The sequence below is a fragment of the Staurois parvus genome, unplaced genomic scaffold, assembly GCF_062004578.1.
Source record: "Staurois parvus isolate SC_StPar_1 unplaced genomic scaffold, SC_StPar_1.0 ptg002262l, whole genome shotgun sequence".
Classification (NCBI taxonomy): Eukaryota; Metazoa; Chordata; class Amphibia; order Anura; family Ranidae; genus Staurois; species Staurois parvus.
Genome location: NW_028320058.1, coordinates 146,047 through 164,050, shown reverse-complemented (window position 1 = coordinate 164,050; position 18,004 = coordinate 146,047). Strand labels below are relative to the sequence as shown.

Here is an 18,004-nt window from a genome sequence, read left to right as displayed (position 1 = left end):
CTTTTTAACCCCTTATGTACTACAGCAAAATGTCTCATTTTTGCACACATGCATTTCCCCCCCCCCCCCCTTCCTGACCCGATCATTTTGTGCCATATGGTTCTGCGTTACTTTACTGACAATTGCGCTGTCATTAGTACAGTGTCGGTGCTTTTTATTAGCACTGATCACTGTATTGGTGTCATTGGGGATGTCGGTGACACCACGTCAGTCCCCCCCTCCAGTGTCAGAATGTCCACCGCAGTCCCGCTATAAGTCATCACCATTACTAGTATAAAATAAATAAAAATCCCAGTGTGTATATATATATATATACCGCCATTTGCAAACGCTATAACTTTCACATAAACCAATTAACCGCATGCCGCCCAGCTACTGTACATATACGGTGGCAGGGCGGCACTCACATGCAAAAGCATGTTTTAAAACGTGTGTTTTGTAAACAAATAGGGGGCGCACGCGAGGCGCGCTGCCGCCCTATTTGTCCTGTGGATCACCGCCGCAGATGTCAGTTGCCGGGTCACAGCCGCTCCTTAGCGGCTATGTCCCGGCGATCGGCGGCAAACAGTGACAGAGAGCACAGCTGCAGTAGCTGTGCTGTCCGTCACCTCTCTGTCAGCTCGAGGTTGAGCTGATCCAGAAAGAACAGTTTCACTTTCTCGATCAGCCCTGTCCCGCCCAGTACACACCCCGCCCCCTAGTAAAACACTCCCCCTCACTCCTATAACCCTTCCCTGCAAAATAAAGTTAACCCCTTCCTCCCCAGTGCCATTAGTACAGTGTCAGTTTTTTTTTTTGCACTGATCACTGTATTAGTGTTTTTGGGGATGTCAGTGACCCCAAGTCAGTACCCCCCAATGTCAGAATGTCTGCCGCAGTCTTGCCATAAGTCACTGATCGCCGCCATAAGTCACTGATCGCCGCCATTATTAGTATAAAAAAAACCTAAAAATCCCAGTATCTTTCCCGCCATTTGTAAACGCTATAACTTTCACGTAAACCAATTAATTTACACGTATTGGGTTTTTTTTTTAGCAAAGACATGTCGCAGAATGCATTTTGGCAGAAATTTATGACTAAATTTGATTTTTGCATTTTTTTTCACTGGATGTTTTATAGCAAAAAGTCCAAAATATTGTTTTTTTTCCCTCAAAATCGTCAGCCTTTTTTTTTTATAGCGCAAAAAATAAAAACCGCACAGGCGATCAAATACCACTGAAAGCTCAATTTGTGGGACAAAAAGGATGTAAATTTCGTTTATGTACCGTATTGCATGACCGCGCAATTGTCCGTTAAACTAGCACAGCGCTGTATAGCAGAAAAATGGCGTAAATTGCAGTATCTATCCCATAGTTTGTAGACGCTATAACTTCACACAAAGCAATCAATATACACTTATTGGGATTTTTTTTACCAAAAACATGGAGCAGAATACATTTTGGCCTAAATTTATAACCAACTTTGAGTTTACTATATATTTTTTATAGCTGAAAATAAAAAATATTGTTTTTCTTCAAAATTTTTGGCGTTTTTTTGTTTATAGCGTGAAAAATAAAAAGCGCACAGGTGATCAAATACCACCGAAAGAAAGCTCTATTTGTGTGAAAAAAAGGACATAAATTTTGTTTGGGTGCAGCGTTGCATGACCGCGCAATTATCAGTTGAATTAGTGCAGCGCCGAGTAGCAAAAAGAGGCGTGGTCATTAAGGGGGGTAAATCCTCAGGAGCTCAAGTGGTTAATTTTTTATGTATTTGTATTTTTTTTTTTTTTAAGGAAAAACATGAAGCGAAATACATTTTGGCCTAAATTTATGACAAAATGAGATTTTTTTTTTAACTGGATATGTTTTATAGCAAAAGGTAAAACATTTTTTTTCCTTTTCAAAATTGTCGGTCTTTTTTGTTCATAGCGTGAAAAATAAATAAATGCAGAGGTGATCAAATACCACTGAAAGAGAGCTCTATTTGTGGGAAAAAAAGGACATCAATTTAATTTATGGACAGCGTTGCATGACCGCGCAAATGTCAGTTAAAGTAATGCAGCGCCGTATCACAAAAAATGGCCTGGTCAGGAAGGGGGCAATAAAGTTGCTCTTTTTAATTGAAATTTTTGAAGTTATAAAAGGTGTAAAAACAAGTTTTGGATAATAGACTCAAACAAGAGATCTCCAGAAACCTGGACCAGCCCCCCCCCCCCAGACCCTCCCACCCGAGATAGGTGGTTGGCATTGGAGATGAGCCCATGTGTCCTCTGAGCTCATCTCCGTCCAATTTCTAATATTGTATTCTTTTCTTCTCCAACCAGCATTGGCTAAATATGTGCGCATATAAGGGCAGTGACATCACCAGGATGGGAGGGCGGGGAATGACCTGGCCTGCAGCTGATTGGAGGAAAAAAGGCTCCGCCTCTGGGGTTTGGCTAGAGATGGGATTGGACAGGCTCATCTCTGGTAGGTATCAGGATCCACGCGCCCCTTACCTGAAACAAAATCTGTAAGGAAGAGAGCTTTGTACTTGTGGGGGGACTTGGATGTACACAGCGCACCCCTCAGCCCTGCACTGTGTAGAAAGTGCACCCCTCATCACTGCAGTCTGTACGTAGTGCCCCCTTCAGCCCTGCACTCTTTATGTACCCTGACAGCCCATCCTCGGATGCTGCTCACATTGGGCTCTGTTCCTACCTGCACTACCTGAATTTTCTGTCTATTGGTGTGCAGGAAGGGAGGAGATTTGGTTGCCAGAGGTTACAGCACACTACCAGTGAGCAGTAATAATGTGCAGTAACCTCTAGCAGCCAATCGGTGAACAATAATGATCTGTTGTAATCTCTAGCAACCAATCAGTGAGCAATAATGTGCAGTAATCTCTAGCAACCAATCAAGCCACAGAGAGAGAGAGAGGGGGGAGGATGAGAGAGAGAGAGGGGGCGGATGAGAGAGGGAGGGGAGGGTGAGAGAGAGAGAGGGGAGGGTGAGAGAGAGAGAGGGAGGGTGAGAGAGAGAGAGGGAATCAATATTCATTCCTGGGAATCATGCGATCTGGCCGATGGTAACCAATAGGATGATGACCAACGTGGATATAAAGGACAGTATAGTTCCAAAAGAGCCTTTTTAAACCTTCTCTCCTCCCAGGCAGTATAGCGAGTTTCAGCATGAGAACAGAAACAAACACGAACATCCCATAGTGTAAAACCATAAAAAAAAACTTTAACCACTTCCAGTCCGGACACTTTCCCCCCCTTTCCGGTCCGGACACTTTCCCCCTCTTTCCGGTCCGGACACTTTTCCCCCCCTTTCCGGTCCGGACACTTTTCCCCCCCTTTCCGGTCCGGACACTTTTCCCCCCCTTTCCGGTCCGGACACTTTTCCCCCCCCCTTTCCGGTCCGGACACTTTTCCCCCCCTTTCCGGTCCGGACACTTTTCCCCCCCTTTCCGGTCCGGACACTTTTCCCCCCCCTTTCCGGTCCGGACACTTTTCCCCCCCCTTTCCGGTCCGGACACTTTTCCCCCCCCCCTTTCCGGTCCGGACACTTTTCCCCCCCCCTTTCCGGTCCGGACACTTTTCCCCCCCCTTTCCGGTCCGGACACTTTTCCCCCCCCCTTTCCGGTCCGGACACTTTTCCCCCCTTTCCGGTCCGGACACTTTTCCCCCCTTTCCGGTCCGGACACTTTTCCCCCCTTTCCGGTCCGGACACTTTTCCCCCCCCCTTTTTTTTCTCACACTGATTGCTTTTACATCCATAAAGGATGTAAAAAGCAATCATTTCTATTTCTCTGTATGCATTCTTGCAGTCATTGAGAAATACTGTGAGAGCTGCGATTGGTCACAGCTTGTCACATGGTACAAGGCTGTTGTGAATAGCCCTGTACCATGTGATCTCTGCGATCATTCACAGATTTCACACGTAGTAAGCAATGATGTCAGAAGTGACATCTTGCTTACTACTCTGCATGTGATCACTGATTGGCCAGTTAGTGATCACATGATCGGGACCTCGCATAGAGGTCCCGTCCGACGGTGTTTCACTGTGTCCGGAGGACACAGCGGGCATCGGATCGTGGTGCTGCACGCTCGCGGGGAGGCTGTTTATAAATGGCCACCCGACCCTGCACTGCCACTGTCTGGCCATTTATATACGACGGCCGGACAAGAAGTGGTTAATGATGGGGAGAAATCATAAAAATAAAACTCACAAGCAAAGAGCCCATAACCTGGCACTCAGTGTATTCAGCCTTGCTGCCTGTCAATAGGAACCAAGATGGCCGCAGCATTCCAAAGGGCGGAAATGATGTCAGCTGAAGTTGTGTCGTCAAACCTCGATTGGTTTCGATCAATGGATCGCCATCAGGAAGCGGGCTGACATCCACTGTCATGCCAGCCTCTCCCTCCATCCCCCAGAGTGAGCTCTGGAGGGGCTGAGCAGAGAGCGGTGGCTGACAGTCTTGCTCTCTGCTCAGAGCGGAGAACTGAGTGATCAGTGGTCATGTGATCGCTGAGTTCTCACCCTTAGAGCCGGCGGGGGAACGATGTTGCATCCACCTACAGTAGGTAAGTACAAATAGGGAAACAAAGCCGCACTTCTCTTGTAGACCTAGCACTCTCTGAATTTTTTTCCTACAGAATATTATTTAACCCTCTCAGAGTCTAACCAATCTCCAAGAAACACGGGTCAGTCATCCCCGGTTCACATCTATGCGTCCGTGCGGGCCGCTTTTTGCATGGGCACGAGAGTCCATACATTTGAATGGACTCCTGTGCCCCGGGACACGCAGGGAAGAAGTCCCGGCACTTCTTTGGAAAACGCAGCCAAGGTTTCCAGTAAAGTTGCGTTTTCCAGTGCGGGCGTGCCATTAGAACTAATGTCGCCCGCGGGTCCGCATTTCTCTGTGTGGGCGGTGCGGCTGCACAGATTTTCATGTGGATCCGCAGTGGCACCCCCCGCATAGATGTGAACCTAGGGTCAGGGTTTATATACTTTCTAAGTCATCAGTGGTTGCATTGCCCTGGTGCACAATCCTCAGTGTCTATCCTCTGTCCTCACTATTCCTTTCTTTGTAAAATAAACTTATATATAAAATCGAGCGCAGTGTATAGGTGTAAGTACGGTAGCTGCTTGCACAAAAAGGCACCTCGGGAACCTCCAAAGTAATTGATAAAGAATGAGAGTGCAGCGCTAACCCAAATAGCGATTAAACATATGATAGACCACATATGATAGTGGATCAGTAAAATGTCAGTGTAAGTTCATCAGATGTGCTGAAAGTGCATACAGTCTCCAATATGTAAAGAACCAAAAGTAGTGACTTTCAGAAATGATAATAGCCAAATAATGCACTAACCAGATAGCGCATATTAAAGCGCATGGAGCATTTAAGACCTGCCCCTGGTGCTCAGCCACTGTATCACTGGAGCCAGGAGATGTCATCTATAGGGTGACCACTAGATGTCATCTATCCGGATGGAAGCTGAGTCCAGCCACTGTATTAGAGGATCAGGCGGATGTCATCTATAGGGCGACCACTAGATGTCATCCGTTCCAGGAGGAGCTGTGTCATGGATCCAGGGATGTCACTTGCAGATGTGTCCTTTGCTCAGCACAGCCCCAGGACCTTCAGAATTACAGGCTCCCCAGAAATAAAGAGCCCGTGGAAAAAGGCCTCAAATAGTGTGATATCGTTTATTAAAGTAGGTAAATAATCAGAAAAGGGGCCCTCTGATGATGTGTACTCACACGATACGCGTTAGGGAAGTGCCAAGCTATTTATATCCTGTGTACATGTACCTCTGGTCTGGCCGTTTATGAGCAGCTGAACCGTTGTTAGTAAGTTCTTTTCTGATTATTTACCTACTTTAATAAACGATATCACACTATTTGAGGCCTTTTTCCACGGGCTCTTTATTTCTGGGGAGCCTGTAATTCTGAAGGTCCTGGGGCTGTGCTGAGCAAAGGACACATCTGCAAGTGACATCCCTGGATCCATGACACAGCTCCTCCTGGAACGGATGACATCTAGTGGTCGCCCTATAGATGACATCCGCCTGATCCTCTAATACAGTGGCTGGACTCAGCTTCCATCCGGATAGATGACATCTAGTGGTCACCCTATAGATGACATCTCCTGGCTCCAGTGATACAGTGGCTGAGCACCAGGGGCAGGTCTTAAATGCTCCATGCGCTTTAATATGCGCTATCTGGTTAGTGCATTATTTGGCTATTATCATTTCTGAAAGTCACTACTTTTGGTTCTTTACATATTGGAGACTGTATGCACTTTCAGCACATCTGATGAACTTACACTGACATTTTACTGATCCACTATCATATGTGGTCTATCATATGTTTAATCGCTATTTGGGTTAGCGCTGCACTCTCATCCTTTCTTTGTATGTTGTCTTCTTCTATTTCTACATTTTATGGCACAAATGTGTCCAAACCATAGTTTTCTTCTCTCCCAGGTCTACTATGGATGGCCGGAGTCCTCTCTGCCTTTCCGGACACGGTGTATGTGAAGACAGGGTCAGACTTTGGTGTTTGTGACATGAAGTGCCCTCAGGGGCCCGGTGTTCTTCAGCTCTTCCCAACATGTATGATGAGCCTAGCCGAGGTCCAGTGTGACAGCCTGAAGGTTGGGGGGAACCCCGAACCCCGATTCCAGCTGAACACAAGCAGCGGGTGCTGGAGGATGAGAGACCTCAGGAAGGAAGATTCCTGTGAATACATTGTCTGGCATCAACAATACAACGGCTGGTATCAAGTAAATCGTCTGAGCGCCACACACATCTCTGTACTAGGTAATCAGTCCAGGCCATAGATGACCATTTAGTCACAAAGAAGCATTTTTCTGTACTGAGGCCACTGTGTAGACCAAGGGGTGTCAAACTGGCAGCCCTCCAGCTGTTCCGAAACTACAAGTCCCATCATGCCTTTGCCTTTGGGAGTCATGCTTGTAACTTTTTATAACAGAACTGACCCCAGTCTGTGCTTGAGTACTTCCGTTAGAATACCGCTTCCCCGTCCGAACACCGACCACAGACACCACCGCTGACCATACAAGACTAGACGACACCAATCTTGAAGTAAACCAGGAAGTAGATTAGTTTATTTTAACACAGATACAAGATATATACATTCAAGGGAACAACCCCCCTCCCTGCATAATGACACAGGGCAGGGCAATCTACATATAGAAACAAGAGACACACCCCAGCAGACAGTCCCATCAGGAGGGAGGGCTGCTGGAGACACCCCCCCCCCACCTAGCCAATACACATAAACACATACATGCCATAATAGTTTGCTCCCAAGCAAGACACACAATAGAACAATGAGATGCAGCCACATAACACCAAACAATCCACAACCCCCACCCCACCTATTCATGTCTACACAATATTAGGACAGATCACCCTGTACCCCTAACAGGCACAGGGTGACTTACACATAAGAGGGATATGGGGAGCTGAGTCAGGGGTCTCCCTACCTCTCAAAAGTGAGCTGGGTTCCATGGACCCCCACCCAAAGTGACTCCCATCACACTTTTCAATCTTGCAATGCCTCATGGGAGTTTGGCAACAGCTGGAGGGCTCCCGGTATGACACCCGTGGTGTAGAGTTGTCAGGGATCCCGCCACCGTGCAGCCAGGCGACGGCAATGGATCCTCTCGGACCGCGGTGGTGCGAGTGTGCATGCGCGGGAGCATGCATGCGCAGGAGCGTGCGAGTGCACGCATGCTCAGTAGCGTACACGTCACCGCAAGGCGGGCTATTTAAACCTGCAATACAGTGTGATCAATGCCTTCTGGTCTATAACGTCCTGCATTCCATAACCTGATTCTGTTGCCTGTATCAGATCTGACCCTGACTAAGAGAGAACTCCGCCTGCACCGACCCCGGCTATCCCTGACCATCCGCTTGCCTGCTCCCTTGTACTTGATTTGCTCGTTTGATCCTGACCCGGCTTGTCTGACTCTGCTGCACCTACTTACCTGTACCTGCACCTGGCCTTCATCCTGGTCACTGCCATACCTACCTGCTGCCGCATCCACGCTCCTGTGTCCAGTCCCAGTCTGCATCCTGATTGCCGCCATACCTGCCTGCTGCTACACCTACGTTCCTGCATCCGCACTGGGCCTGCATCCGGAATCTCCTGGGTCTTCACCTGCCTGCTACCAGCTCCAGACCTACCCGGCACTCGTGGGGCACTCCTGGCTCTGCGCCCTCTGTTCCCACTCCAATCGGGAGTCGTAAGAGGACGCCTTCTCTGCACGTCAGGCTCCCCAACCAGGTACGTGACAAGTGTGTTGGATTTCTGAATTTAAAAAAATTGCTGGCATTGCCTGACAGAATGTAAAAAAAAAAAAATATGTGCCCCCCCATCCATACCAAGCCCTTCAAGTCTGGTATGGATTTTGAGGGGAAACCCCAATCCAAAAATTTAAAAAAGATAATGTTGGGGAAACCCACACCAGACCCTTATCTGAGCATGCAGGTCAGCGAGCGCCCTCCCCCCCCCAAAAGGAAATAAAGGAGCAAAAATTTAAAATGAATGACAGATTGCAATTGATAGCAGGACCAACCCCAAAAAATTCTTCAAAGATATTAATAGTAGAAAGGTCCGGTCCAAGCATGTAGGCCATTTACAGAATCATCTGAGGGGGTGACTGGGGACAAAGAGATACCCAATGTATGAAATCCCTTCTTCAGCTCTGTGTATACAAAGGAGCATGGGGGGGCTCTTGTCCATAATGGGGGGTGGTACTGACACAGCTCCAGATGATCCACATTGGCTCACAATTGATATGATCCAAAAATATTTAGACAGAATAAAGGTGAATAAAGCCCCTGGACCGGATGGCATACACCCACGGGGCCTTACAGAATTGAGCTCTGTCATTTCAAAGCCATTGGTGCTCATTTTTAGGGACTCTTTAATGACTGGCAGAGTACCACTAGATTGTCGTAAACCCATAGTAGGCTGATGTGGGGAGGGTCCAGGAAAGGGAAATTACAGTAAGTATGATAACAATTTTCCATAATATATATAATTCCAGATCCGGTTCATCTCCAACATCACCAGTAACTTCAGCCGGCTGGGTGAGGACATGGCGGTGAGCGTCCAGTTCTCCGGAGAAGAAAGCGCTGTGACCTGGGAGGTGGACGGGGAGCCTCTCCCTGAAAGATACCGGCTGATAGATGACAATAGGACGCTGATTATCCCCAGTGTGCAGAGAGACGACGCCAACAGGAGATTCCGGGTCAGGATCACCAACCCGGTCAGTGAGGAGATCCAGGAATACCGGCTGGAGATCGGAGGTGAGAGGGGCGATCACTGGGGAAATAGGGGAGGTTATCATTGTCATTCTTCCTTAGGATATATATATATACAGTCAGGTCCATAAATATTGGGACATGGACACAATTCTAACATTTTTGGCTCTATACACCACCACAATGGATTTGAAATGAAATGAACAAGATGTGCTTTAACTGCAAACTGTCAGCTTTAATTTGAGGGTATTTACATCCAAATCAGGTGAACGGTGTAGGAATGACAACAGTTTGCATATGTGCCTCCCACTTGTTAAGGGACCAAAAGTAATGGGACAGAATAATAACTATAAATCAAACTTTCACTTTTTAATACTTGGTTGCAAATCCTTTGCAGTCAATGACAGCCTGAAGTGTGGAACGCATAGACATCACCAGACGCTGGGTTTCATCCCTGGTGATGCTCTGCCAGGCCTCTACTGCAACTGTCTTCAGTTCCTGCTTGTTCTTGGGGCATTTTCCCTTCAGTTTTGTCTTCAGCAAGTGAAATGCTCAATCGGATTCAGGTCAGGTGATGGACTTGGCCATTGCAGAACATTCCACTTCTTTGGTTGCTTTTGCAGTCTGCTTTGGGCCATTGTCCATCTGCACTGTGAAGCGTCCAATGAGTTGTGAAGCATTTGGCTGAATATGAGCCGATAATATTCCCGAAACACTTCACAATTCATCCGGCTGCTTCTGTCAGCAGTCACATCATCAATAAATACAAGAGAAGCCGTTCCATTGGCAGCCATACATGTCCACGCCATGACACTACCACCACCATGATCACTGATGAGGTGGTATGCTGAGGACCATGAGCAGTTCCTTCTCCATACTCTTCTCTTCCCATCACTCTGGTACAAGTTGATGTCGGTCTCATCTGTCCATAGGATGTTGTTCCAGAACTGTGAAGGCTTTTTTACATGTCGTTTGGCAAACTCTAATCTGGCCTTCCTGTTTTTGAGGCTCACCAATGGTTTCCATCTTGTGGTGAACCCTCTGTATTCACTCTGGTGAAGTCTTCTCTTGATTGGTGACTTTGACACACATACACCTACCTCCTGGAGAGTGTTCTTGATCTGGCCAACTGTTGTGAAGGGTGTTTTCTTCACCAGGGAAAGAATTCTTCGGTCATCCACCACAGTTGGTTTCCGTGGTCTTCCAGGTCTTTTGGTGTTGCTGAGCTCACCGGTGCGTTCCTTCTTTTTAAGAATGTTCCAAACAGTTGTTTTGGCCACGCCTAATGTTTTTGCTATCTCTCTGATGGGTTTGTTTTGTTTTTTCAGCCTAATGATGGCTTCACTGATAGTGACAGCTCTTTGGGTCTCATCCTGAGATTTGACAGCAACAGATTCCAAATGCAAATAGCCCACTTGAAATGAACTCTGGACCTTTTATCTGCTCATTGTATTGGGATAATGAGGGAATAACACACACCTGGCCATGGAACAGCTGAGAAGCCAATTGTCCCATTACTTTTGGTCCCTTAACAAGTGGGAGGCACATATGCAAACTGTTGTCATTCCTACATCGTTTACCTGATTTGGATGTAAATACCCTCAAATTAAAGCTGACAGTCTGCAGGTAAAGCACATCTTGTTCGTTTCATTTCAAATCCATTGTGGTGGTGTATAGAGCCAAAAATGTTAGAATTGTGTCCATGTCCCAATATTTATGGACCTGACTGTATATGTATGTATGTGTGTATCTATCTATATATATATATATATAATGTGTGTGTGTGTATATGGGGCTTTTTTTTTTCCCTCAGAGAATAGGTGCATGAACTCAACCCTGGCCCACAATGGTGGCCACAAACACACACCCCACATCAAATAGTAGGTGTGGGCACATTTCACTAACAGTGGGAGGGTCTAAAAGGGGCATTAAATACCAGGAGAGTGATATGTTCAGACTTCAGCGATGTGTTACACACAGAGTGTGCACAGCTACTAACCTCTGCAGCTCCTATGCACAGCTCACTTTCACCCCTCCTCATCTCTGACCTCTGCACACAACCCCCCCCCCACCCTCTTCTCCCCCCTCCTACCCTCCTTCCCCCCCCCTTCCTTTAAAGCTTTGTTGCTGTAGTAATCTGAAGCACCCAACCAACTCTAGTACCTCCCCCAAACACTGTAGGTGACTCCGCCTCTCTTACTTGCAGGGAGATCGTAGGCATTGGCACCTGGGCACAAGGCTGCTGTTAGAAACCATGGTGCCCCCTACAGCCAACCTGGCAGTGCCCCCCCCCCCCAAAAAAAAACAGTTTACTATGCATTCATTTAGTTATGAATGAACACAGTGAGCAATCAGTACTGATCACTCATTGTGTTCATTCAGGAAAGGAAGTGGTAAATGTGACCTACAGTATCTCCCAGATATGAGTGTACACCTCGCATGTTTGTAAATATTTGATTCTCTCTTTTCATGTGACAACACTGAAGAAATGACACTTTGCTACAATGTGACGTAGTCAGTGTACAGCTTGTATAACATGGAAATTTGCTGTCTCCTCAAAATAATTCAACACACCGCCATTAATGTCTAAACCGCTGGCAACAAAAGTGAGTCCACCCCTAAGTGACAAGGTCCAAATTGGGCCCAATTAGCCATTTTCTCTCCCTGGGGCATGTGACTCGTCAGTGTTACAAGGTCTCAGGTGTGAATGGGGAGCGGGTGGGTTACATTTGGTGTTATCTCTCTGTGCCAATATTTTGTGTGGCCGCCATTATTTTCCAGCACTGCCTTAACCCTCATTGGCATGGAGGTCACCAGAGCTTCACAGGTTGCCACTGGAGTCCTCTTCCACTCCTCCATGACGACATCACGGAGCTGGTGGATGTTAGAGACCTTGCACTCCTCCATCTTCCATTTGAGGATGCCCCACAGGTGCTCAATAGGGTTTAGGTCTGGAGACATGCTTGGCCAGTCCATCACCTTTACCCTCAGCTTCTTTAGCAAGGCAGTGGTGGTCTTGGAGGTGTGTTTGGGGTCGTTATGTGTGAATACTGCCCTGCGGCCCAGTCTCTGAAGGGAGGGGATCATGCTCTGCTTCAGTCTGTCACAGTACATGTTGGCATTCATGGTTCCCTCAATGAACTGTAGCCCCCCCAGTGCCGGCAGCACTCATGCAGCCCCAGACCATGACACTCCCACCACCATGGGGCCCGGACCATGACACTCCCACCACCATGCTTGACTGTAGGCAAGACACACTTGTCTTTGTACTCCTCACCTGGTTTCCACCACACACGCTTGACACCATCTGAACCCAATCAGTTGATCTTGGTGTCATCAGACCACAGGAGACGGTTCCAGTAATCCGTGTCCTTAGTCTGCTTGTCTTCAGCAAACTGTTTGCGGTCTTTCTTGTGCATCATCTTTAGAAGAGGCTTCCTTCTGGGATGACAGCCATGCAGACCAATTTGATGCAGTGTGCGGCATATGGTCTGAGCACTGACAGGCTGACCCCCCCCCACCCCTTCACCCTCTGCAGCAATGCTGGCAGCACTCATACGTCTATTTCCCTAAGAGAACCTCTGGATATGACACTGAGCACGTGCACTCAACTTCTTTGGTGGACCATGGCGAGGCCTGTTCTGAGTGGAACCTGTCCTGTTACACCGCTGTATGGTCTTGGCCACAATGATGCAGCTCAGTTTCAGGGTCTCGGCAATCTTCTTATAGCCTCGGCCATCTTTATGTAGAGGAACAATTCTTTTTTTTTCAGATCCTCAGAGTTCTTTGCCATGAGGTGCCATGTTGAACTTCCAGTGACCAGTATGAGAGAGTGAGAGCGATAACACCAAATGTAACACACCTGCTCCCCATTCACACCTGACACCTTGTAACACTAACGAGTCACATGACCCTGGGGAGGGAAAATGGCTGATTGAGCCCAATTTGGACCTTGTCACTTAGGGGTGGAGTCACTTTTGTTCCCAGCGGTTTAGACATTAATGGCGGTGTGTTGAATTATTTTTAGGGGACAGCAAATTTACATGTTATACAAGCTGTACACTGACTACGTCACATTGTAGCAACGTGTCATTTCTTCAGTGTTGTCACATGAAAAGAGAGAATCAAATATTTACAAAAATGTGAGGGGGGGGGGGGAGGGACTCACATCAGGGGGTCCTGGGCAGCAGAGGGAAACATATGATGCACAGGGAGGGTGATGGGTGCATCGGGGGATAATTACTGGAACCGATCCCCTGTATGGCTCTCTCTGCAGCAGCTGAAAGCCAGCAAGAGGGAGGCAGAGGAGAAGAATCCGGCTTTCAGCTGCTGCAGTGAGAGACATATGGGGGATCCCCCCCCCCCACCCACCTTGCCGATCTCCCTCCTTGCCCACATCTGATTCTGGTGTTACCCCTTTATCTACGGCCCTGCCTGGGTACCATGGAAAAATGGTGATCACAGTGGGTGCAGCCTACCGCACCCTGGGCACCTGATACTCGCTTGTCCCTGTACTGCCCTCAGTGGGAGCCACTCAGGAGATCAGATCCATGGGAGCCACTGGGAGACAAACTGTCATCTGAAGCCGTACATCTGTGTTTACAAATGATAGCGGTGAGCAGGGAGCGGGTATAAAAAAGAATGGCCCTCCCCCCCATTAAAATAATCACATTTTGTTGCTTTGCAGCCTGAAATGAAGACAGACCGTATGATTCATCCCTCCAGAGAACACGTCTCCACTGCTCTAGAGTCCAGTGGCGGCGTGCTTTACACCACGGCATCCGACGCTTTGCATTGCACTTGGTGATGGAAGGCTTGGATGCAGCTGCTCGGCCATGGAAACCCATTCCATGAAGCTCTCTACGCACTGTTGTTGGGCTCATCTGAAGGCCACACCAAGTTTGGAGGTCTTTAGCTGTTGACTCTGCAGACAGTTGGCGACTTCTGCGCGCTGTGCGCTTCAGCATGCGCTGACCCCGCCCTGTCATGTGACGTGGCCTACCACTTGGTGGCTGAGTTGCTGTTGTTCCCAGTTGCTTCCACTTTGTTATAATCCCACTAATAGTTGAGCGTGGAATATTTAGTAGCCAGGAAATGTCACGGATGGACTTATTGCCCAGGTGGCCACCTATCACGGGACCACGCTTGGAGTCACTGAGCTCCTGAGAGCGACCCATTCTTTCACCAATGTTTGTGGAAGCCGTCTGCATGCCTAGGGGCTTGATTGTATACATCTGTGTCCATGGAGGGGATTGGAACACCTGAATCACATGATATGGAGGGGATTGGAACACCTGAATCACATGATATGGAGGGGATTGGAACACCTGAATCACATGATATGGAGGGGATTGGAACACCTGAATCACATGATATGGAGGGGATTGGAACACCTGAATCACATGATTGGGAGGGGATTGGAACACCTGAATCACATGATATGGAGGGGATTGGAACACCTGAATCACATGATAGGGAGGGGATTGGAACACCTGAATCACATGATATGGAGGGGATTGGAACACCTGAATCACATGATATGGAGGGGATTGGAACACCTGAATCACATGATTGGGAGGGGATTGGAACACCTGAATCACATGATTGGGAGGGGATTGGAACACCTGAATCACATGATTGGGAGGGCGGGGCCAATACTTTTGACAATATAGTGTATGTGAACAGACACATGGGAAGCAATGTTATTTCACACGTTGTGTATTGGATGCGGTTCAAACCACATATATGTTACTTACACAGAGACATGCACTGTACAAACACTGTTTTTATCTTCTGTTACATCAGATTATAGAAGATCCCGAATTCTTCCAGCTGTTCTTTCAGGGCTCGCTGTGACTATCTTTGTGTCTCTGGTGGGTATTTGTTACATCTTTCCTATCTGTGATCAGATGATTCCTCAAGCTCAGCAGACGCCTCTAGAGAGACTTCATTGATTCGTTGGATCTACACTGAAAGGTGGAGTTATATTATCTGTTCCTGGAATGCACAAAGAGCAATTTAAAGGTCTGAAATACTTGCCTCTCCTGGAGAAAATGCTGCTTTAGGCTCTCTACAGTGTTGCCAGATATCACATGACCTAGTGTTGGTCATGTGATACCCGGTGAAGGGGGATCTGAGAGCCCGACCCGACCCGACCCGAAAAATAGAACTTTGTCCGCTGCTGGGGAACATTATCCGACCCGGATAATGTTCCCCAGCAGCGGACAAAGTTCTATTTTTTTAGGCGCTGATCTTTACTAATGGAGAATATTAGCAAAGCCTATCGGAAGCAAGACCCGAGGAAACCTGGAGCAGCATTTGTTCCAGAAAGGGAAGCATTCCAACCTATAGTCCTCCTGCACACGGGGCATTTTTACAGCGGCTGTTTTTGGCTTTTGATGTTTTTTATACAGCCAGTAAACCCCCCTAATGTTGAAAAACGTGGCAAAATGCTGCAAACCGGTGTTTTTAGACTTTTTTGACCGAAAAAATTTTTTTTGGTTAAACTGCAAACGTGGGAAAACACTGAAAAAAGCTGGAAAACTCCGGTTTTTAACGTGACTTTACACAGCTAACGTTGCCAGCGTTATCAAAACGTACCGTGTGCGTGAGGGCTTAGTTGTCCATCCCAGTTTTATGTTTGAACTTAAAGCTGAAGTCCAAGAAAAGTAAAAAAAAAAAAAATCTTGCCTGGATTGCGAGGGTTAAATGCTTATTTCTGTCTAAGGCTCTGTTCACACTAGCGTTGAAAGCAAGCGCTTGAGGGTCGTTTTTAACGCTCATCAAACGCCTATGAAAATGACACACTTGGAAGCACACAGTGCTGTTCACACTGAAGCTTTAGTGTTGCGTCAAAATTGACGCCTCATGTCTGAGTCAGGAGGAGTTGAAGCTTTTCAACTCCTCCCATTCAAGTCAATGGTGACCTTCCTTAAACGCCTGGCAGGTGTTTATAGAGCATTAGTACCATTAAGTTCATTATAGGAGTTTGTGCTTCAGTTTTAACGCTTGTAAAACGCCTATAAAATGCCTCCAAACCGCGCAAAGGGCATTTGGGGAGTATTGTTAAAGCTCATTAATTTGCCGACCGCAGATAGCCGAATGATGGCTGCACTGCGGCCGGCTAGTTCTGAGAGGGCATCATATGACGTCCTCCCAGAACGCGCTCTCCTGCGTGCCCCCGAGGGAACGCACCCAGCGATCTCCGTGATCGTTGTGTCCTACGGACACAGCTGATCACGTGATGTGGTAAAAGGCCAATCACAGCGGCCTTTTACCACGTGATCAGCCGTGTCCAATGACACGCTGATCACCGGGAAATGCAATTGCCGGTTCTCGGCTGCACTTTCCTCCCGCTGTCAGAGCGTGAGGAAAGTACTGCTAAGAACCGGCAGTTGTCAGAGCGGGGATCGGCACCGATCATCAGGGCCACTGAACATTAATGCCCACCAGTTCCACCCAGCAGTGCCACCTACCTGTGTCCATTAATGCAGTGCTGCCAGTCAGTGCCACCAGTCAGTGTCCATTGGTTGCGCCAGTCAGTGCCCATTGGTTGCGCCAGTCAGTGCCCAGCAGTGATGCCATTCAGTGCCACCTATCAGTGCTGTCTATCAGTACCCATCAGTGCCACCTATCAGTGCCGCCTATCCGTGACACCTCATTAGTGCTGGCTATCAGTGCCGCCTATCCGTGACACCTCATTAGTGCTGCCTATCAGTGCCCATCAGTGCTGCCTCATCAACGCACATCAGTGAAGGAGAAAAATTACCTGTTTGAAAAATTTTATAATAGAAACAAAGAAAAAAAATGTTTCAATTTTTTTGCACTTTTTTTTGTTTATAGCTCAAAAAGTAAAGTGCCCAGCGACGATTAAATACCACCAAAAGAAAGCCCTATTTGTGAGAAAAAAAGATAAAATTTTTATATGGGTACAGTGTTGCATGACCGCGCAATTGTCAATCAAAGTGCGATAGCGCTGAAAGCTGGAAATTGGCCTGGACAGGAAGGGGGTAGAAGTGTCCTGTAGGCAGGAAGGGGGTAGAAGCGCCCTGTAGGCAGGAAGGGGGTAGAAGTGCCCTGTAGGCAGGAAGGGGGTAGAAGTGCCCTGTAGGCAGGAAGGGGGCAGAAGTGCCCTGTAGGCAGGAAGGGGGCAGAAGTGCCCTGTAGGCAGGAAGGGGGCAGAAGTGCCCTGTAGGCAGGAAGGGGGCAGAAGTGCCCTGTAGGCAGGAAGGGGGTAGAAGTGCCCTGTAGGCAGGAAGGGGGTAGAAGTGCCCTGTAGGCAGGAAGGGGGTAGAAGTGCCCTGTAGGCAGGAAGGGGGTAGAAGTGCCCTGTAGGCAGGAAGGGGGCAGAAGTGCCCTGTAGGCAGGAAGGGGGCAGAAGTGCCCTGTAGGCAGGAAGGGGGCAGAAGTGCCCTGTAGGCAGGAAGGGGGTAGAAGCGCCCTGTAGGCAGGAAGGGGGTAGAAGTGTCCTGTAGGCAGGAAGGGGGTAGAAGCGCCCTGTAGGCAGGAAGGGGGTAGAAGCGCCCTGTAGGCAGGAAGGGGGTAGAAGCGCCCTGTAGGCAGGAAGGGGGTAGAAGCGCCCTGTAGGCAGGAAGGGGGTAGAAGCGCCCTGTAGGCAGGAAGGGGGTAGAAGTGCCCTGTAGGCAGGAAGGGGGCAGAAGTGCCCTGTAGGCAGGAAGGGGGTAGAAGCGCCCTGTAGGCAGGAAGGGGGTAGAAGTGTCCTGTAGGCAGGAAGGG

At 48.1% G+C, this 18,004-nt stretch overlaps 1 protein-coding gene across 1 annotated transcript in view; it reads left to right on the top strand.

The window, feature by feature from the left end:
• The window catches only part of LOC149431435 (uncharacterized), a 50,264-nt gene that overhangs the window by 16,980 nt on the left and 15,280 nt on the right, over positions 1 to 18,004 (top strand). Inside the window, exons 2-4 of the mRNA XM_089665610.1 lie at positions 6,458 to 8,285; positions 9,052 to 9,313; positions 15,074 to 15,244. Coding sequence (XP_089521736.1) covers positions 9,103 to 9,313; positions 15,074 to 15,222 — 360 coding nt within the window. The 5' untranslated portion in view covers positions 6,458 to 8,285; positions 9,052 to 9,102 and the 3' untranslated portion in view covers positions 15,223 to 15,244. The remainder of the gene's footprint in view (positions 1 to 6,457; positions 8,286 to 9,051; positions 9,314 to 15,073; positions 15,245 to 18,004) is intronic.